This window comes from Microcaecilia unicolor, chromosome 4, assembly GCF_901765095.1.
Source record: "Microcaecilia unicolor chromosome 4, aMicUni1.1, whole genome shotgun sequence".
In the NCBI taxonomy this organism is placed as follows: domain Eukaryota; kingdom Metazoa; phylum Chordata; class Amphibia; order Gymnophiona; family Siphonopidae; genus Microcaecilia; species Microcaecilia unicolor.
In genome coordinates, this window is record NC_044034.1 from 129,058,689 (window position 1) to 129,072,763 (window position 14,075).

General features: G+C 40.9%; 1 protein-coding gene across 2 annotated transcripts; it reads right to left on the bottom strand.

The window, feature by feature from the left end:
- Nucleotides 1–7,944: 7,944 nt before the first annotated feature.
- On the bottom strand, nt 7,945–9,589 carry POU4F1 (POU class 4 homeobox 1). 2 transcript variants are annotated; one of them, XM_030199436.1, is made up of 3 exons: nt 9,467–9,589; nt 8,694–8,964; nt 7,945–8,639 (listed from the first exon to the last, which is right to left on the bottom strand). In XM_030199436.1, the coding sequence occupies exons 1-3, from the start codon at nt 9,587–9,589 to the stop codon at nt 7,945–7,947; spliced, it is 1,089 nt and encodes a 362-aa protein (XP_030055296.1). The 2 variants fall into 2 exon arrangements, with proteins under 2 accessions (XP_030055296.1, XP_030055295.1); XM_030199435.1 differs by having other exon boundaries at nt 7,945–8,964.
- Nucleotides 9,590–14,075: the final 4,486 nt, after the last annotated feature.

Genomic DNA, 14,075 nt, shown 5'->3' on the forward strand with positions numbered 1-14,075 from the left:
TTTTTGATTAATAGATCCATGTGGCTAACGGCCTGACATATGGTGTGCGAAGCAGCTTGAGATGGTACCTTAGGCATCCCCTACGGCCATTAACATATTAGAGGCTTATGTGCAGTCAGACAGTCAGACTTCATCTAGAGCCCAGCTCGGAAAGGCTGAACCCCAGAGCTGTTTGATATACTATTTCAATAATGTATTACTTTCTTTAATTTTAAGAGAGATGCTGGGGTACGGAGAAATCGCAGTAGTACTTCTGTGAAATTCAGAAATAAATGTTGCCTCCTTCTTTTACCCCTCCCCCTCCGCTCTCTCAGATTTATTTTTAATCTAATATCACTGTACCTAAGCATGTGTATAGACTGATTCCTGAAACAGAAGCGGTTAATTTTCTCTCTCTCTCTCTCTCTCTCTCCTTTTATAAGGCTTTTTTGTTAGTTTTGAGTAAGGCAACAAAATGTGTAATATTGCAAGTCAAGTTTTAGGACGGTAACGGTATCCTTCAGATATAGACACCAATTAGGCCAAATTTAATTCCATTTTAATTTAATTCACAAATTTATAATCAACTTCTTCCAATCGCCGGATTGTACAAAGTGAGAAACAACAATCATAATCACACAAGGCATTGACAATAAAACATACTTCAAATCCATTTTAAAACTGCAATACAATAATTCCCAACCATTTAGAAACTAAAATCGCTGGGGACACTGAATCCCACCACCACCTACTTCATGTTTCTCCCAAGATATCTAAAAAGGAGCAAACAACCAAGTTTTCATTTTAACATGACATACATTAAATTTCTGATGCTGATTTCATCTCTAATGCAATGGGATTTGGAAACTGACAAGATATGGGTGTGTACACGCCAAATGGTAAGCATTTGCCACAAGCAAACACAAATTTATAGCCTGTAGGGATTATGAATAAAATATGGAGGTCACGGTGGTTTAAAGCAGGTAACGTTTTATGGGGTGGTGAATCTAATTAAAATACAATAATGTATGGAAAAAGTAGATCATGCCATTTCAGATAACAGAAGTCGTGGAAATTAAAAGAAAGAAAAACTCCAAGTCTTATTCAGCATTGGATGTAAAAAGAGAAATAACGTTTCAGAAATTCGGCCAAATGCACACCCCAGACGTATTTAATTTATGGAGATTATTTATATAGAAACAAATAAATTACTCCTCTCCCCTTCCACGATTCTCATTTACATAACCCATACTTCTTTTGAACTTTGCTCTGGCTCCTTGGTAGCAGGATAAACGCTGTTCCGCGCCATTAAGCATCCTAGAGGATCAATACTAGAGGATCACCTTCTCATGTCGCCAAAATAGTGTTAATAAGGTGCTTTGATGGTGTTTTACTTTCAGACCCTATGCCTAAAGGCGGGGGGGGGGGGGGGAACATGCATGTAAGGTAGCTGAGAAAGTAGGTTGCCAAGAGGGAAGAGCAACCCCTCCCTTTCACAAAGCCCAAGTCGTCCTGCTCAGCACATGAAACCCTTCACGTGCGGTGCACGTCCTTTTTAACTCTGGGTTCTGTTCCTTCATCTTCAGTGACACATGTAATTTGCACCGAAAACCCCAGTGTAACTTAAATGCAGTCTACAGCCGTACTGTGCGTGCCTTAGCATTATTTCTCGAAGCAAACATTCTTTCCGTTACCGCAGGGTGTAAACATGAAAAAGAAATCGTAGAAACAAATCTGCAGATTAAGAGATACACATCCTACGCCTTTGGGGTGTTTTTTTTTTTACCTTTGCGGATTGAGGCTCTTGTCGATTGCTTTTCGGTTGTGCTTAACGAGAACTTCACTTTAATAAGGAGCTCTCTTTCCCAAACGGTTTCTGCGTTCCGTACTTAAAGGGAACAAAAATATAACAAGCTTTGGAAAAGGGGGAAACCTCCATAAGATATTACAAGTCATTAAAGTTACAGATACATTCAATGCAGTGCTATTCTTGCAATTATATTATGCTCTTTTACAGTGCGCCCCTGTTCATCTGTTAACTGGCGATATGCATGGGGCACGGTTCTCTGAAGACACAAAATCCCACATGAATGCTTTATCACCCTTCTTCGAACCTTGTGTATTTAACGTGTGCATAATTCCATTCCAACAAAATAAAAATTATTTCCTTTTTTTTTCCTCGTTGTGTTTTCAGTCCCCCCCCCCCCCCCTCTCTTTCTCTCTCTCCCTCTCTCTCTCTCTCTTTCACTCCATATGTACATTTACACAATGCTTTCCAATCTAGCTTTTACGTTATAATTCAACATTAATAAACTCACATAGGTGAAAGAAATTAACATAAATCATTACTAATTATTAGGATTTGCTGTAAATTGCACTCTGATTATAACACACCAACCCCCCCCCCCCCCCCCCCATCTGCCACTCCGGCTTTTGCCTGAATAGATTGCAGATAACATAAAAGTCCTTACCCCATTAGAATGTTCCTGTCTGTAGCCAAAAGCCAAACAAAAGCAATAAATACCGAGCTTTTTCTCTCCACTATTCAGCTGTGACTGTTTTCGTCAGCTCTTCCTCATAGAAAAGCTCGATAGCTGCCTGAAAATATTGCATTTTATATCACCAAAGGGCGATTAATATTGCATTAACTGTATTTAACATTTTTTTCTAAGCGGGAGTAAGTTGAAAGTAGTAAGTTTCTGTTGCAAAATGCTAAGGGTTTCAGGACAGGTGAAACTGCTTGAAATACACGTATAAAATGATTACTTGTATTGTGCCTTGTATATTTATAATATTATGGAAGAGTGAGCGCCCTGTGAAGTAGAAGCCATGCTAATGGTCTGTTTAAAGTATTCTGACACTGTCTGGAGACATCCTAGTCTCTGCCTTCATTAAATGTTTATTGTCAACACTTCCCTAAAAACCCTGGAAAACAAAATCTCGTGTAAGTGAATTTTCAGCACTCACTGCTGTCAACACTTTGTTTTATCCTGATCAATGTGTAGAAAAGTTTGCAAGCAGTGTTCTGAAGTGAAAGGACATATAGATTTAGTGTGATAATTATAGTTGCTAAAACCAAACTTTTCTTAAGAATCTGGCTCACGTTTTGACCGCTGGTAAAGGCTATGATCTCGGCTGTTGCCTCCTTTTATTTTTACTTGCACAGATACTTTTTTACTTTGATGTGATTGCTTTCAGTGCACTACATTTTTGAAAAGCATATCTGAAAATCAGCAATAAAGGTTCTAGCCACTTTCCAGGAACATGTGCCCCCCCCCCCGCCCCCACATATACATACCTTTGAGTCTTATTTCTGATACATGTACACATAGGTACTATTTGTTTTTTCTCAGACAGTTGTCACGTGTATGCTTCCACATACCTCACACCTTTTTTACTTGTGAGTTACCTAGTGTACCTGAGTATATTTCCGATCCCCGGGGGGGGCTTATAATGCAACTGAGACAATGGAAGGTTAAGTGACTCGCCCACGATCACAAGAAGCAACAACGGGGTTTGAACCAGGCTTCCCTGGTTATCAGCCCGGTGCTCGGACCACTAGGCTACTCCTTTCTGCAGTCTGGTGAATGGGTGTCATTCATAATGATTTTGCAAGATATGTGCAGTTAATGATTAAAAATCATTCCTTTAAAATAAAGTTACCGCTGTGTTATTAGAATTGTTCACTATGTAACACTCTGCAATGTTACCTTTCCATAAGGTAAATGCGAGAACTATATTGCAGTTTGTTAACTGCTTGTCCAGCACACAATGCAAAGAGGGGGGGGGGGGGGAAGAACCCAACTTGGATACTCTGTGTAAAGCAAAACAAATCACCCACGTTCTCTGCTTAAAGAAATTGTTTTATGAAAGATATGTGTGTGTGCGTGTGTGTGTGTGCCTCCCATCACGCCGTCTTGACAACAATTACCAAAGTTTTTAATTAGCTTCTTGTTATAATTCATTTTATTAATTTTCTAAATCTCAGCCCATGAATTATTTAAAACCGGCGCTGTAATTGTATTTGCAGCATTCCCTTTGTAGTGCACGTGATTGAAAACTGCTGCCCAGAACAATTTTTCTTCCCGAATTAAGTTTTATTTGTGTATGACGCTAGGCTTTTCCTGACTTGTGAGCTTTATGAACTAACAATGCAGCGTCCTACTTAGAAATAGAGGAGATTGCTGTTGGGGATGGAAGTGTGCTGGCCATATTTATAAGTCCATTGTATTTTATTTTCCTGTCTTTCGTTTTTAGCTGGCATGATGAATTTAACTTTACAAACGTATGTTCCGTTAGGCCTTATTTGCTAACTGGTCAGAACTGAATAGCATTGATCAAGCCAGACACAGCTGCGGTCAAGAGGAAGATGTGTGTCTCTTGCCCTAAAAGTGCCTCAGATTCAAGTATGTCTATCAAAACTTTCTTGGTCTCAGAAGGTAATGAAACAACTGGGAGCATAGGACACGTTTTTGTCTTTCTCTACAGTCTTATTACTTGCTGGACCAGGACAAAATTAATGCTAAGATCACGACAGTAAAAAATCAATTGTATCATGGCAGTAGCTGTGTATTATTCATTTACGATCTATCATCTAACCTAAGCTTTGGAGAACAAGCGTCAAACTAGAATTCCTGAAGTTACCATGTTTCGGGCGCTACCAAGCGTGGACAGCACATAAAATAGTCCATAGTACCTAACCATAGGCTGCACCAGGGTAAATTCTGGCATGGAAAGCTACCACAATGCCTAAATTCAGGTTTAAGTCTACTGAAGAAAACTGTGTGTCCAAAAACTTCTGGTATAATAAATTATAATAATTTGAACGTGTTACTAAGAGCTTATATTGGCTGCTTAAACTATATAACTATTTAATACTACCAGGGTTTTTTGTGATCCCTTCTTTCATATAGCAAAACTACCAGCATTACAAGACGATGTTTCAGATTTTCAAGTATTTGTACACATGGACATTCTGCAACCTTTTTATTCTTTTCAGTATCTTTATTCTTGAGGGATACTATATAAAACACACAAAATTAACTTTTCACAATCCTCAGTGTGGAGATATCATGTTTTTATTCAAGTTTGGGCAGAGAGACAAAACAAACCAACCTTTGGTATGCTGTGTTTTTTATTATTATTATTATTTGTTCATTTTTGTGCAGGCAAAAAAAAGAGGTGTTGAATCTTTTTTATAAAATAATGCTCTTCCAAATGTGTTTATTAAAAAACTTTGTGATGGCATTTGTCACTTTATAACAACAAACAAGTCTGTGTCCAATTAACCAGATGTTTTAAAAAATATCTATTGTGTTTATTTTTTTTTAACATCAAACAATGAATTTATTTCAAATCACAGCTTTTTAGACCCATATTCCCCCTCTGAACATCAAGATGAACTCACAGATTTACCGGTGAAAATAAAAGCATGGTATGGGATATTGCCAGGTGTAACAAGAATTTTCCCATAGACACAAAATGGGAGAAATCCCGCAGTAGGTTTAGCCCATAGGATGTCTAGAGAAGCAATAGTCCTAGCTAGTAAAATAACTTTAAAAAAATTGGCATCTGTTCTAGTCAGAATTCCACAGAATCTAGAAAGATGTTAATTGATCATTTGAAGCAGTAGGTGGCATCCTCTATACGTTTATAATGAACAATTACATTGGAAGTGTAGGGCGAGATCAGTTTGTTATTCAGATTTATTAGGCAGAGTACAACAAATAAATAAAACAGGTTTGTTATGCCACTTACTATAGATTCAGTAACAGGCCAGTCAGAACAACACCTACTGACTTCAAATCCATGACTGGCCACCTAGTTGCCGGGGCACAGTTGTCTTCCAGTGAACCGAAGAGAAATATTCCACAGATTATATAACAGCTTAGTCTTTTCTTTAATTTATTGTTTTACAGCTGCAGTTAGAATAAACACACACAACTAATATATACTTCATTTTATTCAGAGCACCAGCTTTCTGTATTTTGTCATACGAGGCTATCTTGAAGTAATAAATTCTGATTTAATGGGTGCAAAAATACATCCTTCTCTTTTTTTGGTAGAATTGTTTTATTAGGTTCACTAAGGTCACCTGGCATTTACCGGCTTTACTGAAGGGAGGAAATGCAGCCATCAGGATGCGTTGTATTCTAGGTTTGTTCTTTTATTGGTTGGGGTGCTGGTACGTATCTCCCTGCTGTTATTGGCTTCCAGAAATACATTTTGTGACAAAAAATAAATAAAATGAGTAGTAAAAAGAGACCCCCAGCTGAAAGCTCAGTAAACATAACATGAGCAGGTAAGTCAATGAGACATTTCAGGAGCCACACGTGGTCACAGTTTGTAATATTTTTTTGTGCGCCAAACAAAATATTTACAATTGTCCTCCTTCTCCTGATTACAACATGACAAGAATGTTGTGTTTTCAGTGAAAACAGGCAGTAAACAGTGAAATCACACCACCGACAAAAGGTCTACCATAAGCTAGTCCGTTTAGTGCTGAGTTTTAAATGCATAGAAATGTTTGCGCTGCAAACAAGAAACAGAATAAATAACACGAATTAATAAATAATAAATCTTTTAGTGCCTTCTAGGTCACGCATGGATTTCAGTCTCTTTATCATTTCTCTGAAGTTTCGGAATTGCAGTAAACCAGTACCATTGACTCAGTTAGACCTTAAGTCCACGGTCTGGTATAGGCTATCCACCGTGCTTTAATTATATTTCAGTTTACGTTTTAATCCACCAAGGATGCACCTACATTAGCCGGACATCATCTTCTTTTTCTGAATTCAGTTCTAACACTATAGTGCAAATAATAAAACATTTCTCATACCCGGTGTTTTATTACATAAGGTAAACGATAACCCCCCTTTTTATTCCAACATGCAGACCCTTAAAAACAGATTTCTTGATATTCTTAAACTTGCTAAGAAGGCAGTCTTAAAATAAATAAATAAACAAACAAAAACGCTATCCCTGACTGGAAGCAGAGACAGTTAACTTTTCACGTTGTGATTCCACATAATCTCCAATGGGTCGGTAAGGAAACCCAAAGAGAATGGCAGCTATTCTTGGACCACAGCTCATCTCATGTGCTAAAATACAAGAATTCAGTTTCTGAATATTTGGTGAAGGGGGGGGGGAGGGAGAGAAAAAAGATAACGGTATAAAAGGAGGAACGTGGTAACTTTTTGTTTCTGCTTTTTTTTTTCCCCCCTTTTCGGAACGTTCTTTTCATTCTGACTCAATTCTAAACCTTGACGTGCTGAGTATCAATCACCAGCCCTTCAGACAATGTTTGGGAGAAGGAGCTGCCAGGTCGGCTGTTCTCCGGTCTTATCTCCTCCTGTCAGCAGAGAAACTGGCCCATCTAAATTACTTGCAATTTGCATACTTCACATTCACCAACAACGTGAAACCCAAATAATAACAGAGGAAAGAAAAGAAAAAGAAAGAGAAACACCAAGCCTCAGAGGGGAAAACGAAATTAATGAGTTCACATCATTATTCATGGTCACCAACACTTTCACCTCTAGATTTGTGAGTTTGCTTATCAGAGTTACCAAACCGAGGACGCGTACCATACTGTGTATAATGTTATTGTAGTCGGAGTTATTTCCATGATTTTATTGGTTAAGGATTTTTTATACGTTTCTATGTATCTGTATAGACAGCTAAATCTCTTTCTCTCTCTAAATATACTTATGCATATATGAAGAGAGAATGCGAGAAAGAGCTGCATACAGATATAGACGGTTCCTTGCTCACCAGATAATAGTTATGCTTTGTTATATATTTTTTAAAGAGTATTCATCTTTATCTGTAGAAGTCCTCTCCAAAACCCGGGAGAGAAACAAAGAAACGAGAAAAAAAAAAAGCCAGAGAAGAAAACTCAAAGGAAGTGAAAGGGGGGAAGGAAACAAGGAGGGGAAGGGGGAAAAAGTCAAAACGTGTCCACTCTCAATAGGTGGCCGAGAATTTCATCCTTTTCTGCTTCTGTCTCTGATTACAAAACCAAACGCGCACTACGTTCTTTTTCAAGTCCAGTTTCTCGGCGATTGCCGCGATCTTCTCAGAGGAGGGCCGGGGCTGCACCGCGAAGTAGGCTTCCAGGGAGCGTTTCTCTGGGGCGGCGATCGAAGTCCTCTTGCGTTTCTTTTCGCCCCCATTGAAAAGTTCGGGCTTGTTCATTTTCTCGCGCTGGGCTCCCTCGGCCTCCTCCAGCCAGGCTTGCAGGATGGGTTTGAGGGCGATCATGTTATTGTGGGATAGGGTGAGCGACTCGAACCTGCAGATGGTGCTCTGGCTCAGGGAGCCCACGCCCGGGATCTTCAGGTTGGCCAGGGCTGAGCCCACGTCGGCCTGGGTCACCCCCAGCTTAATGCGGCGCTGTTTAAAGCGCTCGGCGAAGGCCTCCAGCTCGCGGGGGTCCGTATCAGAGTCGCTGATGGGCGCCAAGCCCGCCGCGCCCACCGCCGCCGAGGCGGCCTGGGCCACCGCGCAATGGTGGGCTGCCACCAAGCCCGGGTGCGGCAGGGCCGAACTCATGTTCATAGCGGCCGGGTGTGAGAGGTGGCTCAGCCCATGCATGTGCGAGTGCGAGTGCGGGTGGGCCGAGGTGGAGATCAGGCCCCCGCTGGTCCCTCCTCCGCCGCCTCCTCCGCCGCCGCCTCCCCCACCCGCTCCGGGTCCCTCGTGCCCCGCTCCGCTGGCCATCAGGGCGAGCGAGGGGGAGGTGATGTGGTCCATAAGGTCAGCGGGCTCCAGGGGCTGGTGGTGGTGGTGATGATGATGGTGGTGGTGGTGGGCCAGCGGCACGGTGGAGGTGGAAGTGCACGGCACGCTGTTCATGTTGTGGTAGGTGGCGTCCGGCTTGAATGGGTGACTCTTGCCTTGGGACACAGCGATGTCGACGGCTGCCAGAGCCTCCGCCCGGGCCAGCAGGGTCTCATCCAGGCTGGCGAAGATATTGCCCTGCAGCTGCGATCAGGGGAGTAGGGAGAGTGGAGGGGGAAGAAAGAGAAAAGAACCAGTGAAAAGAGAGACAGAGAAAGAAAAGATCAAAATAAGCACGAGGAAAGGGGAAGGCGAGGGGGGAAGAGGAAAAAAAAAGGAGAAATGGATATGTAACTCTCAGTTGGGGAATTCTGTCAAGCACAGGAGGCATCAAGAAAAAAAAATCCTTTCAGAGGCCGAGTCAGAAAAATTAATAAAGAAAGTGGATGGAGCCGGAGACTGGTGTGAACAAGCTTTCAAAAAAAGAAAAAAAAAAAGAGAGAGAGAGATCACAGGCGTTCAGATGATTGTAGAGGAAACACATGAAAAAAACATTAAGCGCGGCTTGTCAAAATGTGCCTGGCAGCCGTTCGGGAGCTTTATTCTTACTAATAATGCACATACACACATGCAGCGTGCAGGAAAGAGAGTAAGAGGAGGGGGGAAAAAGACAAAAGTGAAGGTGAAAAAGAGAGAGAGCACTTACCGGTGGAGTTGGCAGACAGGCTCTTCTGATTGCTTCAGAGCTGGAGTGCAAAGAGGTGTATTTGTGCTCAGGTAGGCTGGGATGCATTGCAAAATGAGGCTGCTTGCTGTTCATGGACATCATCTTGAGGACTTTGCATGTAATCCAAAAACACTCCTAAAGTATGGGCGAAAGTGTTCCTGTGAAGCTCTTGGCAGGAGATAAGCAAAGCTCCCGCCGCTCTTTCTGCTGCAGCTGCTGCTCGTAGCTCCCCCTGACCGCACAGTGCGCCTCCCTCTCGCCTCTTGGTCTCACTTATCTGTCTGCTCTATCCCGCTACTGAGCCGAGCCGCATTCTTACACCTGAGCCCCCCAGATCACGTTGCCGTCTGCACGCTGTTCTCGCGAGATGTCGTGGCTGGCGCGGCTTGATAGGCATCAGCAGCGGGCTCTGCCTCGTTGCCTGTCTCGGCTCTGGCCGCTGTCATAGTTCGAGAGCTTGTCTTAGAGTGACCGAGACGAGCGCTACACCTGCAGCTATCGAGCATGCGTGCTGCGTGCTTTACCTTTTAGCGGCTGGAAACCGCAGCAAAACTTAGATGGATGCAGAAGGCATATCCTTTTTGCATCTCCCCTGATTCGTATAATATATTATGCAGAATGGTGATCTTTGAACTAAAGATTGGTAGCCTCTCACAGTGACTGACTAATAACGTTTGGCAGCGATATTTATTTATTTATTAGGATTTATTTACCGCCTTTTTGAAGGAATTCACTCAAGGCGGTGTACAGTAAGAATAAATATTTGTTCTAAGTAGTTATGATTCCATTAATTTTCACTGTATTTGTTTTACACTAGCATTGCCTACATATGGTGTGAAGAGTTTCCCTTTCAAATGTGGGACTGTTCCTGGAAAATTACAATTTCGGTTGCACTATTTTTCAAATTCTTCTTACACACTTATCTATCCGGAATGCATTTCCCCCTCCCCCCCCCCAAAAAAAAATGAGAACGAGCATTGAACATTTATGGACAATGAATTGTTTTGCCTATAGGAGAGCAATCGGAATAGTCCGTACATAGTGCTAAACATATAGGGCCACAGCATGGTATCTGGCACAGACTGACAGTCTTTTATCAGTTTGTCCGTTTATTTCATCTTAAATGTAAAACACGTACAATATGTATTCAAGATTGAATAACAAAAATGCACAGGTTACCTCATAACGTGATGTACCTACAGGTGAAAATATAATACAATTTAACAAAAAGACAATGAACCCAACATGCAAATTAAAGTATGCTGTAGTTGATCGCTTTGTAACCTCTTGGATTAACTGTAAAAAAAAAACATCAAATGAATACATCATTTGAGGATTCAAATTATAACTCAGGAATGGCAGTATTATTGTTGTTAGGAAATTCTTTTGCAGCAGAAATGCAAAAGAAAAAAAGGTGTTAATTAATTACTAACTTTGAGCTATTAGTCAGTGGTCTGACGAGTCTGGCTCTAGAGCGGCGTGGACTGGTAACCTAAGGAAGTTATTTCAAAGTTTGCATTAAGGATTGTAACATCTGAATGAAAGTCCAAACTCACCACTGTTTAGATTTTCTGAATTTCTGCTGCAAGCCGGCAGTTCAAAGAATAATGCGTTAAATTCCGTGTGGAAGGGAAGACTTATCCATTACTGATTCCCCTGGGAAGCCCTGAACGCAACTTTATATGGATGAGAATGAACCTGCTGAGCCTGCTGTATTTGTTTGGAGAGGAAAATACATATTTTATTTAGGAAAATGATTGTTTTAACATCAGGATTACAAACACTAATACCGTGTTACAATAGCAGCAATGAAAAAGAACTGAACGGTGCAGGCTTCATTCCAGCTGGTTCCTAGCTGTCACAGTTAGTAAGATAAGACAACTGAAAAGGTGCAGGAGGATTACAAATGTCTTCATATCAGCACTTGAAGAGCAATGCAACGGGACATTTAACAAGACAAATGTAAACAAAACAAAAGAGAAAAGTGATAGACTAGTACAGACTTAAGCTATAGAGAATAAGGAGCTATGAAATATTACAGCCCGTGAACAAGGGTATTGGGGGAGGCGGGGAAAGAAAATGATATAAGTTTGGATCAGAAATAAAGTGCATTCACTTTTCCAGATGTCTGCAAAATGTTTCCTGTTTCACAAGTACAAAGTTCCATCTCTTCCACCCTGCATTTAAATATCATGGTAACACTTCTGTCAACAAAGTTCACAAGGGATGAATTTGCATCAGATTCAGATATTTATTACCGACACGTCCTGCCTTCCAAACATGGGTTACAAGTCGGCTTTTGGCGGATCATAACTTTAACCGTATTTTTATTGCTAGAATTGTTCTTTTTCAGTGAATATTCTGGCGAAGTTTACTCCAAGTCAGTCTCCCGTTACACCTAGTGTTGAATGCTGGCACTGAAGTCCTGGGTTGTGATTGAGGCCCCCCATCCCCACCGCTCAACTCCCGTCCCGTCCAATGAGACTAACAAGACAGCCCGATCAGATCAAATAGTTCTCTGTCTCATACATATATACTTACACACTCACTCACTCTCTCTCTCTCTCTCTCTCTCTCTCTCTCTCTCTCTCTCTCTCTCTCTCTCTCTCTCTCTCTCACACACACACTTTCTTGCCCATGTCTCTGGTATGTGGTTTTTTTTTTTGTTTTTACTGGTACTGGGCACTATATGCTAGTCAGTTTTACAAAAACCGTGGTGACAGAAAAGTGCCAATAACAAGCTGAGAGGATAGATGAGCGCATTCTAGTCTCCTTTCGAATGGCCTACGTTTTAGAAACTCTCCTACCCAGGGCTAGTGCTTCATTCCACTAACTTGGCATCTTCCTGTCTCGTGCACTTGAGTTCTTTTATGCCGATGAGGGGGAGATTTGCATATAGCCTAAATCCAAACGTTGTTTTTTTTTAATCCATTCTTTTCTGGGAGGGGGGGGGGGGGGGGAGAAGAAGAAAGAGATGCACCCTCTCTGTAAAATCAAAGTACTTTCTGAGCTGGGAAATAGTTGTCTTGTCATGAAACACATTGACCTGATTTATTATAAAATTTTAACGAAATCATGCATATTTTAACAGCCTTTAATCACTGCATGAAAATTTAATTCATGAACTGTAGCGCGTTTAAATAAATGAAGTGTTAATTCATTAGGATTAATTAATTTGTTAAAGGGATTGTGTGCAAGGTTAAGGTGGAATTGGAAAACAGCCTCTTTTTTTTCCCCACTCTTCTTAAAGATCAGGGTCAGTTAACAGCAGGATGCAGTGGCTTTCCTTGATGCTCCTAAAAGCAAACTCCCAAACAAATTACAAGTTAGTGGGGGCCGCAACACTGCAGGAATAAGTAAACTTTAATGCACAGGTGAGCGTCAAGACACAATTAAAGCTCTACACACATTTTTTGGGATTTAACGTCACAAGGTTGTAGATCTGTGCGCTCAGCCCCAGGCTGGAGTCATTTGAAGCAGTTTATTGTCTGCAGAGATAAAGGAAATCCCTTCCTAATTGGTTGTATAAACGAAAGTAAAATATGATCCAGAATGGCCCCCGGGCTAGGTTTATTGTTCCATAAAGACGGTCCAGATTATGGCTGCCTAAAAATGGATTATGTAAGCAGGCACATACTAATTATGATCTTAAGTGCTACATCTTCCTACTCTGGGGTTGTGTACACGCTGCACCTCTTCTTTCCTAAGGAACACCTCGAACTTCTGACACATATAAAATTTTCTAATAAAATAGTCAACTAGGCAAAAGATCTTGACCTCACACACGCTGACAGATACAAACTGAACGCTGCATGCAATGGCTTCTCTTGCATCGCATGAGTGATCAGGAGATTCCATTCATTAAACAGAACAAAGGTCGGAAATCAATTCGTCACTAAACTTGTTCGGTAGATCCCTGGAGAATTTCAGATACACTAATTCTTATTTACTTCTCACTCTAATCTTGTCTCTAACATTCCATCAAGAGAACGCTTCTATCCCTTTAATCAATAAATTAAAAAAAAAAAGGACAATCTATATTCCAACTATTGCTGCAAACCTATAAACCGTAAATGGTATGATTCATTACAAGGAAGTTTACTAATTTCAACGTGAACAGTTCTCTTAAGGGCAAAACCTGACTGCAGGAAACTTTAAATAAACTATATTGAGGGCTTGTTTTATTCATTAATAATAATTTCATAGATCTTATATTCAAATAATGCGATCACTTATTTTCTTAGATCAACAGCTGCCCGGTATAAACCTACAGCAAATCTTCTCTACAAAAAAAAAAAAAAAAAAAAAATCAGTACATTTTAGAACCTATGGATGCTTTGTAATTGGTTTATGCAATGTTCATACGTTACTGCCATGTTGTATTTTGTAGGCAAAAACCACGCTCCAGATGACTCTTTTCACCAATTTTTATAACTCCTGGCACCCCAACCTACTTCACTGTAGTAACAGCCCTGGGCTAGGGGCCAAAACCAGGTAAGTGTAGGTGAGTCAGGACACCAATTGGGGGCATAATTATCAACACGGACTATCCTTAAGTTGAGCTATTTTACCACTAACTACTGCTATT

Bases quoted from the DNA above. Each gene is read 5' to 3' on its own strand.
- POU4F1 (XM_030199435.1), bottom strand. From the start codon at position 9,589: ATGATGTCCATGAACAGCAAGCAGCCTCATTTTGCAATGCATCCCAGC. The intron at 8,965-9,466 runs GTAAGTGCTCTC...CCCTGATCGCAG, and splicing joins CCTGTCTGCCAACTCCACCG to CTGCAGGGCAATATCTTCGC.